Source organism: Centruroides sculpturatus, unplaced genomic scaffold (genome assembly GCF_000671375.1).
Source record: "Centruroides sculpturatus isolate CEXI.00-Female unplaced genomic scaffold, Cexi_2.0 scaffold1983, whole genome shotgun sequence".
NCBI lineage: Eukaryota > Metazoa > Arthropoda > Arachnida > Scorpiones > Buthidae > Centruroides > Centruroides sculpturatus.
Window position 1 is genome coordinate 53,401 of NW_019386206.1, and position 24,376 is coordinate 77,776.

At 28.7% G+C, this 24,376-nt stretch overlaps 1 protein-coding gene across 1 annotated transcript in view; it reads left to right on the forward strand.

Moving 5' to 3' along the window:
* Window positions 1-996: 996 nt before the first annotated feature.
* The window catches only part of LOC111614075 (WD repeat and FYVE domain-containing protein 3-like), a gene marked incomplete at its 3' end in the record, with an annotated part of 25,539 nt that continues 2,159 nt past the window's right edge, over window positions 997-24,376 (forward strand). Inside the window, exons 1-5 of the mRNA XM_023355454.1 lie at window positions 997-1,091; window positions 5,399-5,485; window positions 12,928-13,066; window positions 17,604-17,769; window positions 23,159-23,350. Of these exons, the coding sequence (XP_023211222.1) occupies window positions 12,933-13,066; window positions 17,604-17,769; window positions 23,159-23,350 (492 nt within the window). The remainder of the gene's footprint in view (window positions 1,092-5,398; window positions 5,486-12,927; window positions 13,067-17,603; window positions 17,770-23,158; window positions 23,351-24,376) is intronic.

Sequence of the window (24,376 nt, forward strand, 5' to 3'; positions counted from 1 at the left end):
TAGACTATATACTTAGTTAAATTCGNCGCCCACACGACAGAAAGAACCGCTCGGCTGTCGAACACCTCACCCCTAATCGGCTGACCTCACAATTCTACAGAAAACAAAATGTTTTTATTTATTACATTGAACAAACTAATGTGTATTCAATATTTTTATATTCAAAATTACGTAAAGGATTTGTGTATTTTTATTTTAAATACAATAGAAACTCTCTTAACTGATCTTGCTTAACTAATGTTTTACACTTTTCGGTCTAAAAACTCTTAGTTAAATGTAACATTCCATATAAAGGTTATAGACAGATCATTCTGCTATGATATCGTGAATTATTTCTTATACTAAAATGTTTATTGCAACATAATAAATAATCCACTGTATTGTACAGTGTGTGTCCATTAAATTCCTTGTGATCTCTTGCTCAGTATTCTCTTTAGTGAAGTTAATTGTTATTATAGTTATGACATTTAATTAATATTAAAATTAATTAATTAAAATATAGGTTAGAAAAGAAAGCCAACATTTGTTTCTATGGAAATTAAGCTGGAATTTTCAGAAAGAAATTATGCAGCTAAATGACTAAACAATTGAAATTTTCTAATTCTTTTAAAATGAACTGTCATATACATTTGTATCTGTTATTATCATATGTTCCAATAAAAAACAATATTTCACTAACATTTCCATTAATATAAAATAATCTTTTAGTGAATTTAATAATTAATTTTATATTTAATAAATTAATATAATAATTTTTTGTAAATTATCTGTTTAATTATTAAAGTTATTAATACATAAGTAATTTGCTTATTATATTGGCATATAATCATTGATTTCTGTATTTCCTGAATATATGTTAGAAAAATCTAGCAGTTAGTTGTTTAGCTTAAGAAACATATGATGATAAAGATCTTTTAATTTTAGTTAAATTAGTTGAAAGTCAATATAATTTTTTACAATTCAAATTATTTATGTTAACTATATTGAAGTTCTATAACAATAAATCAAAAATCTTTCAGGACTCTTCACTAGAGATTCTCATGAGGTGCTAGATTTCATAATCAAACTAATCACACAAGTCAGGAGAAGAGGTAAAGTATAACTTAATGTATTGTTATATTAAATATAATATTTTAATAATAATAGTTTATAAAATGTCATTAATTGTTTTACATAATATTGCATTTGATATTTTTTATCATTTCATCATATCATTTTTATCATATCATTTCTCCACAAATATAAATAAACTAAAGATAAAATTGGCTTTTTTAATTTAAAAATCAGATAATAGTGTTCTTTTTATGTGAGCATTTTTAAAGATTAACATCATTCAGTTGAGTCTCTGTCTGACTAGATGCATGCATTTTGAAGAATGCACTTATAATTTGAAGAAAATTCTTACTTTTATTTATAAGGAATAGTTATTACTAAAGCAAAATCTTCATTCAAAGCATTTGCTTCATGCTCATATGTATCAGGTTTTTCTTTTGTTTTTATTCATGTGGCTCATAGACTCAACTGCAAGAAGTATTTATTTATTTATCTACATTTGGAAACATCGGAGACAATTGGATTCCACCACCCTGATACAAGAGATTAAAAGAAAACAAAAAAAATACCCCAATAAAATATTAACAAAGTATAAAAGACATAATAAAAATTATAAGCATAGAAAAAAATAACAATTACATTATCTATTATACAGAATGAATTTACACATATTTTTAAAAAAGTTAAAATTATGATATAGATACATTTCCACAGGATGTATATGAGAGGCTATGTGGTAGAAAAAAGATCTTTGTGAGAGAGAGAGAGGCGAAAGAATGAGATGAAGAAGCATGATGTATTGTGGGTTCTTATGGTTGAAATGCAGAGACCTAACCAGTAGTTTGGGATTTGACTATTAAAATATTTAAAATATAAAAAGCGATCAAAGTATTTCAAACAATCCGTAAGATTAGGAAGACCAAGGCAAACTCTTGCAACATTATGTTTATTGGTATAAGGTAGATTACAAAATTTATATATCAGAAAATAAACTTTATCTAATTTGGATTGTACTTTATGAAACAAATATGGAGCAGTCATTGCCCACACAGGTAAGCAGTAGTCGACAATTGATTGAAAATTTGTAAAGAAAATAGTTTTTTTTTTTGAAGAACACAGATTTTGAAGAAATATTTTTACAGAAACACCAAATGAAGCCACATCTAACAGCAAGTGATTTAATAATGTAAGAAATATGATTGTGAAAGATTAATTTTTTGTAAAATATACCAAGGTTGCAATGAGACTGAACATAATTTATTTTAGTGGAGGCGATATAAATTGAAGGATGGTATGGATTGCAAATTAGGGAAAAGCACATAATAACAGTTTTATGGATATTGATTTTTTGATAGCAAATGAAAGTTAGCTTCAAGTAGGAGACGAAAGTATCTAGATTTGATATTATTAAAAATATCATAAATTTTATCATCAGGAATGGATTTTTGTTTGATGGTAATTTTTTTTTCTTTTTTTTTGAAAATTTAGGAATTAAATGCCAAAACGTATGGGGGTCTGTGGCATAGTTAGATACAATCTTGTTGAAAAATTCTTGGAAAGCAATACAGTGTTCCTGATAATAGCATTGTTATAGTATTCTATATATGTAAAGATCACATGAGTTTCCATAACATTTTCTGATAGTATTGGATAGTTTCTTTAGGTGTAAAGGAACCCATCTATGAGTGGAGGAGTTTATTTTATGGAACTGTAAAAACTTATTAATTGTGGCTGAAAATATATTATAAATTTTATCAGTTAGTTTTTGAGGGGAAATAGGAGAGTCAAGGAAGGTCCAGTCAATTGAGCAGAGGATTTTTGAGGCTTCTGCTCCATTGAATGAGGCCCAATTGGGAATATTAATGTGCCTTGCAGATTGATGTTTATTTGTGTTTAAAAGGACATCTAAACATATGGCACTGTGATCAGAGTTAAAACCATGAATATGACTGGTAGACATGGCATAATTATAGGTGAAAGCAAAGTCTAGAAAGTTATTAAGATGAGATGGGAAAAGGATTTCTTGTTTAAAATGAAAAAAAAAAATAAATATCATTAATAAGAAATTGTTCAGTCAGGTCAACGGAGGAATAGTATTGGCCACTAGAGTTCCAGGAAGATGTTAGACATATTAAAATCACTGCATAAGATAATCTTTAGATTTTAGGAATTGATAAGGGAAAAAAGGTATCTATGTAATATTTTAAAAATGGAATCTCTCCTATTATGGGGCCTAGATCAAAACAATTATGAGATTAGAGGCAGAAAGCTTGACAGCAAGGATGGAATTGAGATATTCAAAAACTTCAACAATTCTGAGCAAAGGGGAAAATCAAAAGGATCCCACCACCGGATTGGATATTACGAGATAATGCAATATGTGATTAACCAAATGTATTAATAAAATTCAAGACATCATCAGAGTTTGGGGTAAGCCAACTTTCTGTTAATATAAACAAATCATAAAAATTATTTAAAATCGAGACAAGGAAAAGGCATTTATTTTTAATGGACCTAGCATTCTGGATGAAAATTTTAAGATTTTTTTTGTTGAGGACATGATGGAAAGTAATAAGGTGCTATGAATAATGTTGTGGAAAAATAAGGGATTATCAAAAATGTATCAAATTAGACAATAGAACAAGAAGAAATTTGAAAAGTACAGAGTATAGTCTTGGATGGTATGAGCATCAGACATTTAAGATAAAATTGTGTAATATATTATATGTAGGTATGTATGTATAAAACAATAAACACAAAATAAAATTACCTGAGAAGGTATTAATGAAATACGTTAACAAAGATGCAAGAAGTTGAATGTCTATGCTCACACCATGCAAAATAAGTCTGTAGACTGATGTATGGTTTGTTGTTGCTTTTATCTAGGTTTATTTTCTGTTAATGTTTAACCATGGCTGAAGTAGTTAATGTAAGAAAGATTAAATATTATAAACTTTGTTCCTTTCCACAAGTCACTGATTTCAAGGCATTATTTAAGTTTGAAGAAGGAAGTGTTGATTGGTTGGCACATAATTTTTTAGGAGGAATGACTGGATCACATGGTGGTGTGCTAACTTTTCCACAAAAAATGAAAATATGTTTAAGGATATTTAACTGGCCTGATTCCAAAAAAGGTATAGGAGAACTTGGTGTAGAGAGTCAACAAATGTCATGAACTGTGAGCAGTGTTGTGGAGAAAAAATATAGCTCAGGCTGATCATTGGATAAAATTTCCTACAATAAATCATTCTGTCATAGAAGCAAAACATCTACAGCAAAATAAAAATTACTTTCCAACTTCAATTGGTGTGATTGACTGCACTCACATAGGAATAGAAAAGCCTAGACTACTTATGATGAATACATCAAACATACAAGCTACTTATGATGCCAGATGTTCACTAGTGTTGATGTTAGTTGGATATCTACACTAATTAACAAAGATTAAATATTATGAATTGATTTTAAAAGAAGAAATAAAATTTCTTAATTTTAATATTTTGTAACACCTTTGTTTTTCCATGATTATGATCACTCAACAAGTTCTAAAATCACAAAGAATGAATATCTAATTTCTCATTTGGTGTAAATCATAGAAGTGATGAAAAAATTCCCACACTCTCAGTACAAGACATTAGTTACTTTGTTATTATTAGCACAGTAGTCTATGACAACTTTTGTGAATTGCATTTGTGATATATCATTGCTAATGATATTATTATTAATACCATATTTGTAAATCCAGTTCTAGAAACACATTTTATGAATAATGAACCTTTCACAAACCATTCTGTTTAATTTAAGAGAAAATTGCATGAGTGTTTACTCCATATTATAAATCTAAGAGTTGGGAAGTAACAACAAAACTGTCTAACAACACAAATGAATACATTTTTAAATAACAAAAATTATAGCAATGAAACCAAAGTGTCTTTAAATGATGAATTGACATCACTAATATTTGAAAGACAGTGTCACTGAAACTTGATTTTGGATAGCTCCAACAATCATTAAATATGAAAAAAAATATTAAGATGAAGAAATGTATTTAATTTTTGTTATTGTTTTATTTTAAAATGAAAAAAAAATGATTTTCTACTGTTATAATTTTAAAGATACATTTTATATTTTTTTAAATAAGTACTTAATCCATATATAATGCCACTGTACAATGTAAATTCATATAAAACAGAATGTATCACCATGTTATGTGGATGTTTACTGTATATTTATAATAAATATTTACAAAATTGAATGAATGAATTGAAAATAATTGTATTTTTTGAAAATATAAATGTAATTTATTGTTGCTTTAATTAATTAACTAATTTTTTTATATTTTTAGGGCTCAGTGTATCATTAGATAGTATTTATCATAGTTTAAATAGAACTATTTTGTATCAGTTATCTCGGCCAGCTGATTCTGTTGTTGGTAAGTAATTTATTTTATATTTTAGTACTTGATTTAGTTTTAGTTTCCACTTATAATCCGTTCACTAATCACTTTTATTGATGAATGGTGCCAAATATTTTTCATATTCTTCAGTCTTGTGCATGACATTTTGATTTTGTTTTATTTTATATGTGTAATATAGTATAATATATATACCATATTTACAATTTGAAATTTGACACCAAATCATGAGCTTATGTCATGCCATGCCATGAAACCATCTCTCCTAGTCATAACCATAACTTCCCTTAAATTCACTTTCAGGAATTTTCATATTTTGGGCAATCCTTTGGGAGCATTGAATCACTTCAACATAGAAAATTCATTTGCTTGAATTTCACAGATATACCTCAACAGATTAGCTTCCAGGTTGGGATATTTTGCTATATTTCTGCAAAACATTCGCCAGTTTTGTGATGTTTTCTCAAGAGTGTCTTTTGTTTGAATCTATTATCATGCATTCATTTACATCAAACTTTCTTTCTGCTTCTCAATTTCCATTTTCTTGTGCATAATGTACCAGGTGCAATTTAAACTTTGCTATCTAACTCACTGTGCAGGCACTCAACAATAAGCATTAACCATCAATTTATCCCTTTGTTTGGAATTTACAGTGTTGCCATATTTCTGTACACTTGCATCTCTACTTTCATTCTTTGGTGAAATTTTGAGATTTTTATTTTTTTCCAAGTACAGTAAAACCTGTTTATGGCAACCACCCACGGTTCCTTCAAAAAGTGGTCTTTTAGACAGGTGGTCGTCCAATACAGATGGTGATGTAATACCGTATTTCCGTATGTATTTTGTGCACTTTTTAGCCATTTCTACTAAGCAAAACTTGAGGCGAGCAAAAATAAGCGAATTTTTTCAACGATAGGGCTATATTGGTATTGTATTTTATTCTTATCGGATAGCCCGATTTACAGGAGTCATCATGCTATTATAAGACAGATTTAACACCAATATTTTAAAGATTAATACAATACTCGCATTTTCTCGATTATAATGCATACTTTCTTTTTTCCGACTTAATTAATTCGACTCGGTTCTTTTCGTTCGCTCCTCAGTTACGTGTATTACGTCATCGATATACAAGCGCGNAATTAATCAAATTCCCATACAAATCTATGGTAAATTGATAATCAGTTAACAAACAATTCGGATAGCAAACAAAGTCTTGAAACGGATTATGTTCGTTAACCGATCATCCACTGTATATTGGGTTTTCCATACAATATGGTCTTATTAAGTCAAAATTGTTGCTATTTTTAGTTATCTATTTTACCATGTACCCTCCACATTTTGGTAGATCTGTGATCTTTTTTTCTCTTATATTCTGTGTGAATACAGACAATTAATGTAAACAAACACTACAGTTCCATGCCAAACACAACATCATGCCATTAGAACCTTGAATTAACGTCCTTTTATTGATACAGTATGTTATTGGCATTCTGATTATAACATAAGGAGTGCTTAATAAATACATTCAAAAGCATTATAAACTGTATATAATTTTGTATTCATTCTGTGAATAGATGCTTGAAAAATGGCTTGACAATAAGAAATTTATGGTTACTAATACCAATCATCAAAATACTGGCTTAATACATAAATAAATTATACCATCAACACTAATAACCTGCAAAAATGAAAACTCTTACTGTAACTAATGTTTTCTTCCATTTCTAACAGACATCATCAGGTTTAACTAATGTAACTAAAATGGAAGAACAAAAAATAAAAAATGCATGTATCTATAAGTCTTTTACCAGTGTGTCTCATCACACTATACAATAAACTTACAAACCTTTTCAAACCGTCACAGTTCTTCTTCGATAATGACCTCCCTAACGGAATGCTCTTTGATTCAAAGTCGCTATGAAATACGATTCAGAACATTATCCTGACCCGATGACGTCACTACGGACTTACGCGCTATGCAAGCTGTATTCTATCTCAGAGATTCATCTAGTAGGGCCTGCCAGGCCATCGCTAGAGCAACTTATTCCTTGTAGTTAATGCAATTACTCTCTTTAATAGTGTTTAAGCATATGTATATAGCCTCCAGCCATCTGAGATAGTTCGTGCAATGGGTGGTGTGTATGACCTTTGCTTGAGGTCATACACACCACCCAACCTTCAGCAACCTGTTAGTGCTGTTTTGTCAAACTTATCACAATGACTTTGGTATATTATAGCACACTTCTTTTATTCTTTCTAAATACCTTTAACAAAATGCATTTCAGACTGATATCAGTTGTTTTACAATTGTTAAAATTAAACTTTGGTGTACATTCTGGATTATTAAATATATAATTGCTATCCAAAACTTCAAAAAATAACATTATTAAAATTAATGAAACAAAAACCAAAAGATAAGAAATATATTTAAAATTATAATTAAAGCAAATAGTGAGGAACCATTCCAACTGTTCCTAACTACATACTTTAATTATGATTTCACTTATGTAATCAAGAACAAAATAAAAAAATGAGAAAGAATATAATATAAATATTAATATGCACATTAATACCACTATTTTGGAAACATTACATTTAAAAGAATGTAAATATTTTGAGTATTCTAGAGTATTTGAAATACTAATTCATGTTTCAAATACTAAATAATTATGTTAAGTATATGAAAAATGAAATATAAATGCAGGGTGATTCAAATTAAAGTAACCCTATAGGTCAATGTTTCTCAACCTTTTTGGATTAGTGACACACTTTGAATTAATAAGATTCCTGCAACACACCATAATTTTTAAAATAAAAATGTTTAAAATGTAAAATAAATTACAGTTGATTTAAAAACAATTTTGATAATACAGAAATTTAAGTAACATAAAAGTCTGTACCAGCTGGAATGTAGATAAATTAAACACTACATACAATCTTCCAGCAAATAATAAGTATTTGAATTAAATACAAAATAGAACATTTTTAGCCTTTTACAGGCAAGCATCAATCTGTTTAATGTTGTAAACTTGTTCATTTTAATGAGAATTTTTAATATAGAAACTGAAAAACATTATTTAAGAAATCAAAACTGTGACAATGCCGAAGGGTCCCCTATACTTCGGCACCACAAGACCGAAGGGTCGATATCGCGTCGGCGAAGATCGCAATGACAAGGTTTGTCAGGACTGACACCACTGTGTCTTTATGGACAGACACAGAAACCATTAAGTTCTCGTGTATGTGAGCGAATGGATTCGGGATGGAGGGAGAGACAACGCACCAGAAGTGACTTACGTAGAGACGAGTTAATGTAACAATTGTTTAATTGGTAACAATAGATAATACAGGACATATCATAGACCAAGTGGAATATGATAGATTTAGGCATATGAGAAATGCTAGCTATTATGTAGATATTAGACTGAAATAACTCAAGACCCATGTTTTCCGAGAGAGAGAGAGTTTACAGCAAAAGCGCTTGACGATAAATACCTTATTGAGGATCTGGTCTTGATCTTGAACGTTTTTTTTGTGAAAGAGAGGAAGTTCAGGATGTCAGTTCGGGTATCCTGTAGATGAAATATCCATAAGCCTGATGGAACGTACAGTATCCGCAAAGGTGTTAGACGATGGTTTCCAATGATATTTTAGTAGGATATAAGAACGTAAAATAAAATGATATATTCACAGGTATCCAAATATTGAGGCACTTAGGACAAGGTATGAGTGACAACTGACTCTTTTGAAGGATGGGCGACAACTGCCTTATTTTCTTGATTTTTTTGTTGTTGAACAGATGAAATCGAGATATTAGGTCGAGAGGAGATGAGAAAGCATCATTGTCAGGCCTGAGAACTTAACAGATGTTTTGCTCTCAGGTGCAGAAGTTGACAGTTATGTATCAAGTTTATAGTGACGATGTGACATTATGAGATAATGATGTAAACATAAGGAAAGTCTGGATTCGGATCCTCACAAAACCATTAGGTCAAAATATAGAATATAGTTTTATTAATCCTATTGCTTATCTGAAGTTTACTATACATCTTTGTGAAATTCGAAGTTCATATAATTTCATAAAAGAAGTTAATCCTTTAAATTTATAATAAATTCCTTTAACTAGAGGAATTTGAACCTACAAAAATGAAATATAAATGCAGGGTGATTCAAATTAAAGTAACCCTATAGGTCAATGTTTCTCAACCTTTTTGGATTAGTGACACACTTTGAATTAATAAGATTCCTGCAACACACCATAATTTTTAAAATAAAAATGTTTAAAATGTAAAATAAATTACAGTTGATTTAAAAACAATTTTGATAATACAGAAATTTAAGTAACATAAAAGTCTGTACCAGCTGGAATGTAGATAAATTAAACACTACATACAATCTTCCAGCAAATAATAAGTATTTGAATTAAATACAAAATAGAACATTTTTAGCCTTTTACAGGCAAGCATCAATCTGTTTAATGTTGTAAACTTGTTCATTTTAATGAGAATTTTTAATATAGAAACTGAAAAACATTATTTAAGAAATCAAAACTGTGACAATGCCGAAGGGTCCCCTATACTTCGGCACCACAAGACCGAAGGGTCGATATCGCGTCGGCGAAGATCGCAATGACAAGGTTTGTCAGGACTGACACCACTGTGTCTTTACGGACAGACATAGAAACCGGTTAAATTATTATACATTTACGGAACTATTGATTCAACTATCGAATATACAGATTAATTTTATCTATGAAAAATAAAATATATTGAATTAAATTCCTTNGGATGGGTTCGAACGAGAGTTTAGACTAATTCATTATATTAGGAGGCAGAAACGTTGTTGGGATGGGTTCTTACAATAGTTTAGACCAGATACATTCGCGAAAGTGGTCGCTTATTACAGGTGTTGTATGTTGTTTCAGACCAAAAATCGATGCCCGCGGTCGCGTTACACAGGTGGTCGTTTAATACAGGTAACTTATACGAAGACTCTATGAATAAACTATTCCGTGCCAGAAATTTTTGCCCGTTTTGACAGGTGCCCGTCGAATGCAGGTGGTCGCCTAAGCAGTTTTCACTGTATATCGTTTCAGAAATGGGATGCAGCTTCTACATGCATGTGGCCTATATACACATAAATATGGTATTTTTAAGAGAATTAAAGGGTGAAGACATTAAAACATATTATTACAATAAAAAATTTGAAAGTAAAGACCTTAATTTTCAGCATATAATCCACAAAAATTGTTAGCATTCATAGTCTGCACTTACTTTTAAATTGACTTTAAAACAGATAACCAGCAAGTTATACAGTATGTAGAACATTATGGTAAGGATATAATTATGATGACAATATAAAATGGCACTTTTGTTATTGCTATTTCTTAAATATCCTAATTTTTTTCTGCAAGTTTAGGCTACATTTGTTTTGTAATAAAATTTTTGCTATCATCTCAATAGTTAAAAGGCATAATTCATTAAATCATTATCATGAATTAGTTTATAAAACTATTTTTTTGTTCTTTTGTCAATTAACTTGATACAAATTTTTTTAAATTCAAAATTGGTTGTTATTTGTAAGATGTAGTGAAAGTATTTAGTGTTGCATTATTTATTATACTAAATTTCATTTTGCTACTAAGCTTGTTTATTTCATCTATAAATTTTTTTTGTTGCAGCTTCTCATTTAATAAATCGTGCAAAGGCTTTTCATGTTGATACTTGCAAGTCTGCATAAAGAATTCTTGGATAAAACTCTAAAATAAATATACAATATATTGTCAGTTGATTTTATGGAATGTAATGTATAGAATTCAGTAATGGGTGAATACATTACTTAACAATGGTATATTAGAAAATATAGAGAATTATAAAATGATTTTTAGTACATCTAATCTTTAATTTACACATTCCATCTAAAATCCAACTAGATTAGTTCCATCTAAGAAGAAAATCAAGTAAACTGAGACTAATATTTATATAGAAACTGGAGAGATAGGTTTCAAGATTTTATTTTATTTTTATTTGTCACTAGTATAAAATGAAAATAACATTTTCTTCTATATCTTCATCTCTTGTTGAAAAGCAACTGAAAGGCTGAGTGCAGCATACATGCTTGGCTTCACCATGCATAACCAAGCTGATAATAAAAAATTAACCTAGTAAATCAGGTACAAACAATGTTGTAGGAAATAACAAAGAAATAAAATTAAGAAAGAGTGAACATATGTACAATATTTATAGTAATGTATAGTAATCAAAAAAACCAGGGCTGTGGAGTCGCGTAAAAATCTACCAACTCCAACTCCGAGTTTTCCTTACCATCCGACTCTGACCAGGGGCGGACTTGTTACTGAAAAAGACCCGGAAATTCTGATGTCATCATGTTGATCTCAGAATAAAAGATTCAATAGAGTTCTAATAAAGATAGAGCATAGAAACTTTTTATTCCAAAGCTAAAAGACTTCTCTAAGTAATATATAAATATGTATTCGATAATTTTTACTTTTCCGGCTGTTATATATAACAGAGGAAAAGTGTAGCGCTCGCTCAAAAAATTACCCCTTCCAAATTTTTACATTTTTGGACTCAGGACACCTTGAAATTTTGAGATATGCAAAAGATTTGAGGTTTTTTTCTATATGTGTGGATGTTAGACTGTGTGGGGGGGCATGATTTTGTTCACCCTGTTTGAAGCCTAATAATTTCTGTGGTCAGAGTAGTCAGAATCGGAGTCAAATGGTTTAACACAGGAGTTAGTTATTAAGCGTCAAAGTGGTTGAACTAAATCATCTCCATACAGATTCTAACATCTTAGGCGAGAACGTCTTAATGGGTTTTACTGTACTACTGTATTATAAAATGGCAAAAAAAGCTTACTTTGAGGGTAGAGATGAGTTTTATTTTATTTTTTTTTAATTTCGAACGCTAATAACAAGTAAAATATTTATTAAGAGATATGACAGATGACCACTTTTATGTCTTCACTCTATCGACCTTTAATTAAGAACCAAAATTTAATAGTATTAATGCTCCTTTATACTCAAGCTACAGCGCTACATTTCATTTCTTAAACTTTACCCATTCTGAGATAGGGTTTAATATCTCAGAACAGAAAATAAAGAAATTAAACAAATTAGACGCCAACACGCGCACACAAATTTTTTCCCTATATTGACTTTTTGACACGATTCCAATACTTTTTTGTTTTATATACATAACAAGTTTGTAAGTAAAAAGGAGTCGGATTTTTTGACGACTCCGACTCCGGCTAAAACACCAAAACTCGACGACTCCGACTCCACAGCCCTGGAAAAAACCTATTTGCATAGGTTATCTACCTCAGCAATTCTCTTTTCACTATATATTTTCAATATGTAAATACTGTCAGCCAATTTTAATCATAGTAGAATTACATTATAAATATTCACTTTTGTTTTTGAATTTAATTTACAGAACAGATGGCTATATTAGAGAGTCTACAGAAAATAATTTCACATCGAAATATCATCTTAGCTGCAAATAATACTGAAGTAGAATTTTTTGGGTGCCTCTGTTATTGTCTTTTACAATTGACAGAAGATTTACAAATTAGGTAAGTTATCTAATGAAATTTATATTTTATTTTTTCATTTTGAGGTTTAACAAGTATTATATAAGAAAAAAGTATTATATCTAGGTGTTAGCAAAAAAGTATCCAAAGGTGTCCTGCGCAATTATTTTTGATAATAGACACCCTACTGTATTTTTGAATAGTCACAGATTACATTTCTTCTTCAGTAATATTCATTCATATACAGTAGTGTTTCTCAATCTTTTTCTCATTGCAGACCAATAATTATATAGAACTATGAATTATGGTTATATGTGTTTATCCAGAATTACTGTACATAACAAAGTATGTACAGTAACTCTAGATTACTATTTAAATACCACCCATAATCAACTACACCAGCATCAGTATGGTCAAATATTTTTTTGGATCTGCACCAATTCACGGACCAGCAGTTGAGAAACACTGATATATGGTATATTCTCACAGAATTTCACTAATGCATAAATTATGAAAACAAATATTCAAAGAAAAACAATTTTGAATTAAATGTTAAATTTATTTAGTAATCAATATATTTAAAAATTTACCAATTTATAACTCCAGTTATAAATGATTTATGAAAGGAATTTATTGAAACATTGGTTTTTTTCTTTGTACTGGATTCTAATTTAAATTCCTGTATTTATGGTAGCATTGTCTGTAACTGTCATTGGGCTACAATTTGAAAAAATTGTAGACCTATAAATTTCACTGTTGTCCATCTGGCTGTCTGTTCTTTCTTAAACTTGAGAACAAAGTTTGATAGATGAAATCCAAGACCAGATAAGGAAATCTTAAGGGCATGGGCCCGAATTAACTATATACGAATTTCTGATGCAAACTGTAAGTCATGTTATTTCAATTCAAAAATTTGCCCCTGAAAGGAGTTAGATAGATGACTGGCATGACTCTATTGGTAACAGGAAAAGTATGATGTACAGGAGCAAACATCACTAATTTGAGATAGAGAGCTTATATTTTAAAAATAAATTATAAAAATTATTAAAAATATGATTAAAAATTGCAACCTGGCTTTATGACAATGTCACAAAAAATATTTGCTTGTCACTTTTGTTATGATTACCAATGAAAACTTCACTCAAAACACTCATACAAACTTACATGGGTGTTTTGAGTGATTAAACTGATGCAATTTAGTTCATGCATAAAGAAATCTATTTGTAACAAGAATTATAATGTTACTTTTTCTAAATAATTTCTTTTTCAGACTTATATATGAATTGTATGTAAAGCAACTGATGAAGTTAATGATGAAAAAATTAAAGTACCATACAGTTTCATGCCCGTGAAATTTTCTTGGTTAGAGCAATGGTTGTCCTATAATGCTGAAAAAATTGGAGGAAATGTGTGATTTAAATCCTGCTTTAGTTTAGATATTTATGTTTATCAAAGACAAAATAAAATAATAATAGAATTATTTTGAGATGTTAAATATGAAAATCTTGTTAAATTTATGTGTAACAAAAGGACAATGTTAAGTTTGGAGCAATTTCTAGTCATACTGGGAGGAATGCCCAAACTGTATTATATTAAAACTTGTCGAGAGGAACACAATAGTGGAGTCAGACCAATTTCAAGTCAGAGAACTAGAGGAACAGGTTGAAAATTACAATTTTTTATCACTAAATCACTGCTTAATGTTCTGTGTGAATGGAGTGACAATAAAGATGAAGATGCTTTCAAAAACTTTTTGTACCAGTAGTTGGTCCTCTTGCCCTTTTGAAATTCTAAAACTTCTTATATGTAATTGAAGTGTTTATACTGCCATTCTAAGGTAGCATTGATGTTTGTATTCAAAAAGTTAAAGTAAAACCCATGTAAAAAGTGATGCTTGCCACTTCTGGTGTCTTCTACTATCCATTTATTATATGTTTGGATGTGCAAAAATCAAATGATTCATGAAGGGGTGAAAAAGTGTTTTTTTTTTTTTTTTTTTTGACCTCTACTCTTCAGTTTCCTTACTTGAAACTGCTATCATTGTATTCTTTTTGCCATAAGCTTTATTTTGATGTATAATTTGTATATCCCACCAGAGTGACTAGAAATTGCCCCAAACAACATTATTTTTCTTTATTCACTTAATTATCATTATCTGTTAGAAATGATTCTGTTATAGTAAAATCAAATTAGATTTATTTTTTATATTAAAATAATTTTATTTCTAGAAATATTCAATATTTTATTTATAAAAATACAGGTATTCCTATAACAACATGGCATTTCTACAACACAGTTTTGCTCTAATACAGTTCAAGAATTTGGGAAATCCTCTGTACAAAATTTCTCAATTTTTAAGTGCAAAGTCTGTCATTTGATATTTTTTTTATTTAAGTAACCATGCATGTTGTCTCAAATTTGTCCACAGATTTTAGAATATTGAAATTTTCAATTTGTTTTGTGCCTTTCATTGGGTTTACTTTAATGAGAACTGATAGTGCAATTTTTTTCCTTGTCCTAGTTTTCTTATCAACTGGGTGTCATTATTGCTTTTAGACTTTACTCTTTAAGACTGTTGTGCATTTTGTTTTTATAGATAATCTTTGTATTTAGTAAAATTTATTTAAACATTTTTAGGTAAATGCTATTAAACTTTTTGAAGCTGTAGGTAAGTCGTCAATCATTAAGATGACAAACAAAATACAACAGTATCTTGGTACTTGAACTCGTCACAACTTGAACAATTTGGTATTCACCAAAAACAAAATTTTGCTTGGTACTAGACTGAACAAATGCAACCTGCTTTCGATTAATAACATATTTTTATTTTGTCATCTATAAAAAAAATTTTTATGATTAAAAAAATAAAGATGTTTCTAATATTTCTGATTAAGATCAACAAAAAAACTCAGAAGATAATGATACTTTGTAAATAGAAAACATCTTCATTCACTAAAATTAATATTAATGCATAATACAGTACTTTTAATTGTGATTGTTGGTTAATTACTGATTGGAAATGAATTATTGATTGCTTTAATAATCATACTTCTCTTAGTAATGAAAAAGAATAGTATATTGGGTTGGCCAATAAATTTGTGCAGTTTTTTAGATGTAAATGAAAGGCTTTTTTTTTTATTTTTAGAAAATAAAAATTTTATTCAATAATAATATACTCACCATTTTTATCAAGTACCTTTTGTCATTTTTTGGGGAGCTTCATAATGCCTCGTTTAAAAAACTTCCAGTCTTACTTGGTGAACAACTGTTCCAAGTGCCATTTTATGTCATTGTCGGAAATGAAGCACTGTTTGTTTAAAGAATTTTGAAGAGGACAAAACAAGTGGTAATTTGAAGGGGCAAGGTTGGGTGAATATGAAGAATGAGATAGACATCCCAGCCAAGCTCCAACAATTTTTGCCGGGTTTGCAATGATGCATGTGGCTGGGCATTATCATGGTAGAAGACAATGCCATTGCAATTTACCAATTCTGAATGTTTCTCCTGAAGAGCTTTGTTTAATTTGTCCAGCTGGTCACAGTATATGTTAAAATTGATCATTTTGTTTTTCAGAAGCAGTTTGTAAAACAAGATACTCTTCCAATCCCACTAAATCAAGAGCATGACTTTGCTTGGATGAAGTCCAGCTTATTGCAGCAGTTTTCCACACTTTTCCCATGATCTTTTGCGATTGATATTGATGTAAACAATCCACTTTTCATCCTGGCTCCATTTGCTTCTGAAATGTGTCACTTTCCTCACATTTTTTGAGAGAATTACAGATGGAAATGTGAGTGTGTGATTGGCTTTACTAAGTTTGTGTGGAATCCAAACATCCAGCTTGCTGATGTATCCAACTTGACGCAGATGATTTTTCACAATTGATTTCAGTATTTGAAGAATATCTGCAATCTCCCACATCATATAGTATGGATTACTGTTGACTAATTCTTTTATTTGATTGCTATTGATCTCAACTGGTTGACCTGATTGTGGTGCATGTTGAATGGAAAAATCTTCGGAATGAAATCTTATAAACATCTTCTGGCGCACATGTTCTTTCATAGCATTCTTACTGTACACCTCACATACTTTTTTTGCAGGTTTGCACCATATTTTTACTTTTTTAAAATAAAAAAAAAACATAATGTGTCGATAATGCACATTTTGTTCACTCATCTTTGTAATACTGACAAACACACAAAACGAAACTAACCATCAAGCTTTATTTTTCACAAGTGTTAGTGAAATGTCACTTTTCAAACAAACATGTGTTTCAAGGTTAAACTATTAATAATAATTGCTTTTCAGAGCATCTAACTCTACCTATCAGTAAAAATCACACAAACTTATTGGCCAACTCAATACTTTTGTCAACTTTTGGAATTTAACTCTATGTTTTGCACTAGTCCTTTGTTTTGTATAGCAAGGATTTGCATAACATGGCACTTTCCACAATGCAATTACTGTGCAATTGTTAATAATGTTTATTGTAATTTTTTTTATTGAATTCATATATAGAAAATATAAGTTAATTGACATTTATTGTAATAAATTATAATTAAATATTTTATAATAGAGATCTTAATAGAAGGACAACATGGCATGTAAGTGTCAGTTCTTATTCATCAAAAGAACCAGAATTCCAAATCCAGTCACCACAAACCTCATTACAAGAAGGTGCTCAATTAGTTGCCGGTGCGGCTCGTAGAGTGTGGGGAGAACTTTATATGTCAAAAAGACAGGTAACTTTTTAATTTTTATTTGTAATACAAATACTGTAAATTTTTATTTTGGTAACTAATTATTATAAAAAGAAATTTCAACAAAGTTAAAATATTGTTTGAATACCAACATTGTACAGTTATCAATACAGTGGACCCCTATAACACACCATATGGGTCAATATTCATAAAATGTTTCTAACTTTATGGCTATTTCACCATTATGCCATACTCACAGTTCATACGAACCATTATATACCATAGTACCATATGAACCATATTATACGAACCACATGTGTTATACATGTGGTTTGTATAATGCAGAATATATCCTTTGCATTGTATGGAGGTTCATTGTGTTTGACAAATCTCCAAATACTGTTTAATTTAGTATCTGTTTTACTAAGAATTGTGATGAAAGACATAAAAAAAATTGAATATGTTTATCACTGTTCCAGTAATCTGTTTTATGTTGTTATTTAATTGCAATGTCCTATAATAACAATCTAACAAATTTTTCCGTCATGGTTTTAATGTGTGTTATTTACTATAGCAACTGACACTGCACTTATTTGTCACATATCTATCTAGGATTACACATAATTATAGGCACTGTACATGTGTGAGAAAATATTGTTGTATTACATTATCAAAAAATAGAGCCATAAAGGGAAAACAACCTGATTATTGTACCAAAAAAGCACAATATTTAATATCTCTTTATGTTGGATAGCAATATATTATTCTGTAAATTTAGCAATTGCTTTAGAAATGTTTAATATTGTCCTCACACTATTGACTATTAACGAAATTGTAGAACAGATAATCACAACACAATCTATAATAGTAGACATTACTGCTGATTTTCATTTAAAAACTTAATAACTGCATCTTTTGATATACCAACAACAGCAGTTGTTAGTGTATCATTGTAAAGCATTGGATTTCAGTATAGATGTTTATTTGTATAACTGCATCTTTAATTTGCTGAAAATGATCATAAATTTTTTTTTGGTCATATTTAGATAGAAGCAATTTTTTATCTTGAATTACTTTATAATTATCGGTCAGTGTCATATACTAAATTGCCAAACGATCACCTAAATATCGGGCTATTATATGGCTACTTAAATGATTAGAATAAAGCAATTCCAGAAGGTTCTAAATTTAATTTAATTATTTATTTATTTAATTTTAATTATTAATTTATTTACGAGATGGCGCCTAACGCCTACCTCTTAAGACAAATTGCTTTATTCTAATCATTTAAGTAGACATATAATAGCCTGATATTTAGGCTATCGTTTGGCAATTTAGTATATATACTATTCGGGCTTTGTGTTGTTGTTATTTACAGTGTCATATAATTAGAAATATCCATGTCAGAACCATTGTCACGTTATTGAATAGTCTAACAACAATTGCAACTAATGTTAATATTCTGGGGTTTAACATGAGACTATTTTCTTGAAGAGATTTGTCATCATCTAAGTTTTTAAAAAAAAACCAGTATCAGCTAGAGACCACCACTAAATCCTGGCACTCATGGACACACTACCTCATTATTTTTTTCTCACTGCTTGTGGAGACCCTTGGTTTGTTTCAAAACCCTCAGACATTAAAATCATGGCTTTGTGTACTGAACTTTTTCACTTAAAAAAAATCAAAATTTGGTCTCTCACATTTATTCACTGATATCTCTGCTCTGCTTGGCAACTAGCTTCTTATCTACTTATATAAGCCATTGATCCTACTGTTTGTATATCTGTCATCTGTCACGGAATGCTAAAACACCCAACTAGAGGGCTTCCCAGGCTACTAGTATATAGATAAAAGTATAGCAAAACATTTATCAATATTCTGTATATGTGAAGAAGGAAAATAAAAATAGAAATGATGGTACTCAGAATCAATGAATTAACACAAAAGTTTTGTTACAAATAGTCTATATTGGGAATAAACAGGTAAAGCAAGTGGAGGGTTGCTGCCTATGGCCAGCATGCCCAGGTGGAAAAAAATAGAAATGACAGTATAAGAAATTAATGAATTTTCACAAAATTTTTGAACAAGTGAACAAAGCCCTTGGAACTAGTGAGTGAAGCAAATGGGGCAAAGCCCTTTAGTATAACTATAAAAATAATGAAATTTCAGTCTTATAATGGTGAGTATTTTTATTTATTTGTCTATTTAAAGTTTAAATATCATTCATAGTAAATAGATGTTGTCCATAATAAAAATAAATACTTAAGAGTTAAGTATTTCTCGTAAAAAATATCATGGCTTATGACATTATCAAATTTGACTTGTCAAACTCCTTGCTCTATATCTTGCAAGTTTGATCACCTGGTATAAAACAGATTGAATTTTTAACTCATAATTTTAATAGATTTAAACTTAATATATTGTTTGGTATTTTCTTAAAAGATAAAAATTATATTTATTTTTTATATTTAATAAATTGATATCTTTCACCAATTGATATTTTTAAGTGTACAATAGATAACTGCTGAATAATCAAGTTTGCGATTAACATCTTTACATAACGAAGGTAGATACTATAAGGTATTTTGAATGCATTTACTAATATCCTTAAGCAGTTTGTATAATTTCTCACAATCTTTCCAGGACCAATTTGAAAGATTCTGGCAAGTGCATCATTTATTATTTTAATCTTTCATATATTTCTTTTCTTGCATGGAAATTGTATTTCATTATCATGTGAAACACAGAATTCCTATTATAAATAAAGTTGTTTTTTTGCATCTAATAAACATTTTAATTCTAACAGTATTGTTAAAGCATGAAAATTTTTATATTTACAAATTCAGTTATGCCAGATTTAATTTCTGAATGCATTTATTTTAAAAAGTAAAAAGTAATAATCATAATATCAGATTTTTTTCTGAATTTATATCATTTTATGACCTATACTTTTCTGATATAATAATCTTCATTTCAAAAGCTAGCTAGATTGAATTAGAAGGACATCATCATTTTTCTTAAATGATATTTTAAATCAATAAACTGAATGCAAGTTTATTGATTTAAAATATCTTCTGTAACTTATTGCTAGCATAGGTCTCTGCATGTGTTAGTTGGATTTTTCAATTGCACTTGATTAAAGATTGCATTGTTTATTATATGTTTGAACAATATTTCTAAAACTCAGTTTTGCTCTGGAATATAAGAATGATCTGTCTTATAAAAAGTTGTCAAGATATTTACAAAGATGGTAATTTGTAAGGAATGAATGTTATATATTTATAAAAAGTCTGCTATATAATCATATTTATCATACACAAACAAGAATAGGTTTTGTAATTCACTGCAACTGGAATGGTTTTTCATTATTATTATTATTATTATTCACTTCTTGTTAATATTTATTTATTACTAAAGGTTTATCAGTTTGAATAATTAAATAGTGAATGATATTATTGTAATGCTATCTTTTTGGATGAAGATTTGCTTTTTATTTGAATTTAGCTATCATTTACAATTATCACGCTGATTAGTGGCAGTCATTATATTGAATTCATTCCATTAATGATAATAATTTCATTAAGAAGTAAATTATTTTAATTTCTGAATGAAAATAAACAATAGATCTGTTAAATTTTTTTGTTAATATCAGACAAAATTCGATGTACTTTTACTCAAGTTGAATTAAATATTAACTTTCATTAAAATTTTAACAAAGCTAGATCCTTCTTTTGATGATGATAATAGAAAAAAATGATTGCTTACATCTGATTTCTTTATAATATTTTTTACTATTCTTTTTAATTATTTTTCAAAAATGCTTTTTAGGTGAGTCATCACTTTAAGAATGTGTATTTGTTCATACATGAAAAAAAATCATATAGGAAGCTTTATTGTTCATATTTTGTTTTAAATTTTTAAATAGTATACAGATATTCAAAGATAATGATTTAATTATAAGAAATATTGAATCATTTATTGTAAAATAATATATAATTTGCTTATATTTAAGGAAAATTATATTGTTTATTTGATGAAATTGAAAATTTGAATTTACTTGAGAAACATTTTTGGCTTGTAGCTCAGTCAACATTAGCTAATGATGTGCATAACTAAAAAGAAGAGCACTGTAGAAATACTCTTTGTTTTAGTTATGGAATGGGCCTAGGATGGCTCAATGTTGCTGCTGAACTCCACCCATTACTAGTGTTACTAACCTGTTACAAATTTGGAGAAAAGTGAAGAATTGACAAAAGTACAGATAAGCAAGATTACATTATAAAATGTTAGCATAATATTGTACAAGTCAAAAGAAATGAAATTAAATCAGTATTAAACAAAGCAATAACATATAAATGCATTAGTGAAAATTAGGAACAATAATATTGCTGAATGACTAGTACAAACCACAAAAGATCATTCAGTAGTACTATAATAAAACTTTATTATAATTAATTCAGCAAATATAGTTTTATAGGAATTTTGAAATAACAGTTACATTTTTCTTTAATAAGATATTACATTAATGTAAGTTTACAGTTTTTTATGGCACAATCTTTGTTTATTTGTATTTTGCCAAACTTCTAACCTTTCTCCAAATTTGTAACACACTAGAAACACCAACAATAGATGAGGTTTAGCAGAAACTTCTGGCTATTGTAACTCTAGTTCATCATATGAGAGTTTTTCATTTTAGTTGTGTGCATTGTCAGCTAATGCTGACCAAACTGTAAACCAAAAAAAGTTTTTTGAAATACATTTTATCTATATAACTATGCTGTTTAAATATGTTTGAATTTAAATATATGATGCCAAGTTATATATGAAATAAAACAATTATTTCATAATTTGAATATAAAACATTATCAACAATTAAAGATGGAGTCTTTGCTTAATTTTTATGATCATCTAATATACTGTATTAGTTAAAATAAATCTGCAGTTTATCAAGAGCTAAAAGTTCTTAATTTTTATTTTTTTTTAAGTAATTACTAATCCTACTGAAAATGTCTGTTAATTTTTAATCAAATAGTCATGTTATTAATACAAATAAACCATCACAGTACCAGGTATTTGCATTTAACATGTTATTAATAAAATAATTTTAAAAATAAATCAGCTGAATTAAATGAATAAACTATAATAATTATTTTATAATATGCATAAGACTGTAATACTAGTAGTAGTACAACAAATGTTTTGGGATATAAATTTTAAAAAATGATTTATAAAGGATATTAAATAATTGACGTAAATTTAATCTGATTTTGGAAATTCTATTTTATATTCTAAAATTTTCAAGTAAGAAATGCTCTAAATGCCATATAAATCAGATAAAATTGATGTCAATACTAGAATAACATGTATTTTTATAGCTTTTTAAAAAATGTTATTAAAATTGTCAGTTTTTTAAATTTATATTTATTAGATATTAGAAGATGTGAGTAAAGTTGCATTGAGTGGATTTGCAGCCCAGGGTAGTAATCAAACTCCAGACATTCAATTGCTACGTATAGTATTAAGTGAACCAACTAGTCGTATATGGGTTTCATTTTTGGAGGGTGAAAGAAAGTGTGGTTATACTAAAGACACTTGGCAACTTCAGAGTCAATTACAAACAGTAAGTGCAATCTTAATTATATATTATTATTTTATTAATGTTTCCAAATTAAAATATACAAACTATAATGTAAACTATCCACCATGCCAATTATTCTATATCTTTAAATTTAAAAATGAAATTTATTCGAAAAACGTTACATTCTATTTTGGAACGATAATCGTAAGCTTGAGGATGGCCTATAATTACAGTGACCATATTTTTTGGGGGAAAATAAAGGACATATCGATGAAAATCAAAAAATACCTTATAAAATTCATAAGTTTATAACATTTATTACGAAAATAGTAGCATACAACAATGCATACATTAAAATTTTAAACAATCTGAATTATTACACATACACACATTGTAAAAATTTAAACAACATTAATTTTGATAATTTTCAGTAGAATTAATTTTTTTTTATAGCGCCGTTTTACGTTTTAAAGTCATAAAATTCCATACAGTTCATTTGAATGTTGTATTTGATGGAAATACATGCTTCTAATGTGCTTACTTTTAAATCAGTTTTTTTTCATTCGTCCGTATATTATTCACCAACAAAAATATTCGTTCGATGGGGGCATTAGATCCAGGGAGACAAAGAAAATTCTACGATTTTACAAATGTTTTTGGAAACAATTTCTTTTGCTGTAAAATGTTCAAAAATCTCAATCCACCTTTGATGGCAGTGCTGGTTATTCTGTCACCATTCGTCGATCTTTTCGTTTGTGACATATTTTTTTACACATGAAACTTCATCAAATAATTCACCATCGAGTATATTTATGGACCAATGATTCAAAATAAAGATATAGCTTTCCTCTACTTTCGCCCACAAAAGGACTTCGCATAATGTGACCCATTCAAACATCTCTATTTCAATAAAAAACATGTCCCAATTATTTAGATAATCTATGCACGTTTGATAAAATGTGTACACAGCATCATTGCATTTTTTGGCTTGTATATTTTCTGATTTTTCTAATGCTAAAACCACTTTTCTAATAACAATAGGAAGAAACCCCTCATTTTTTCTTTCAA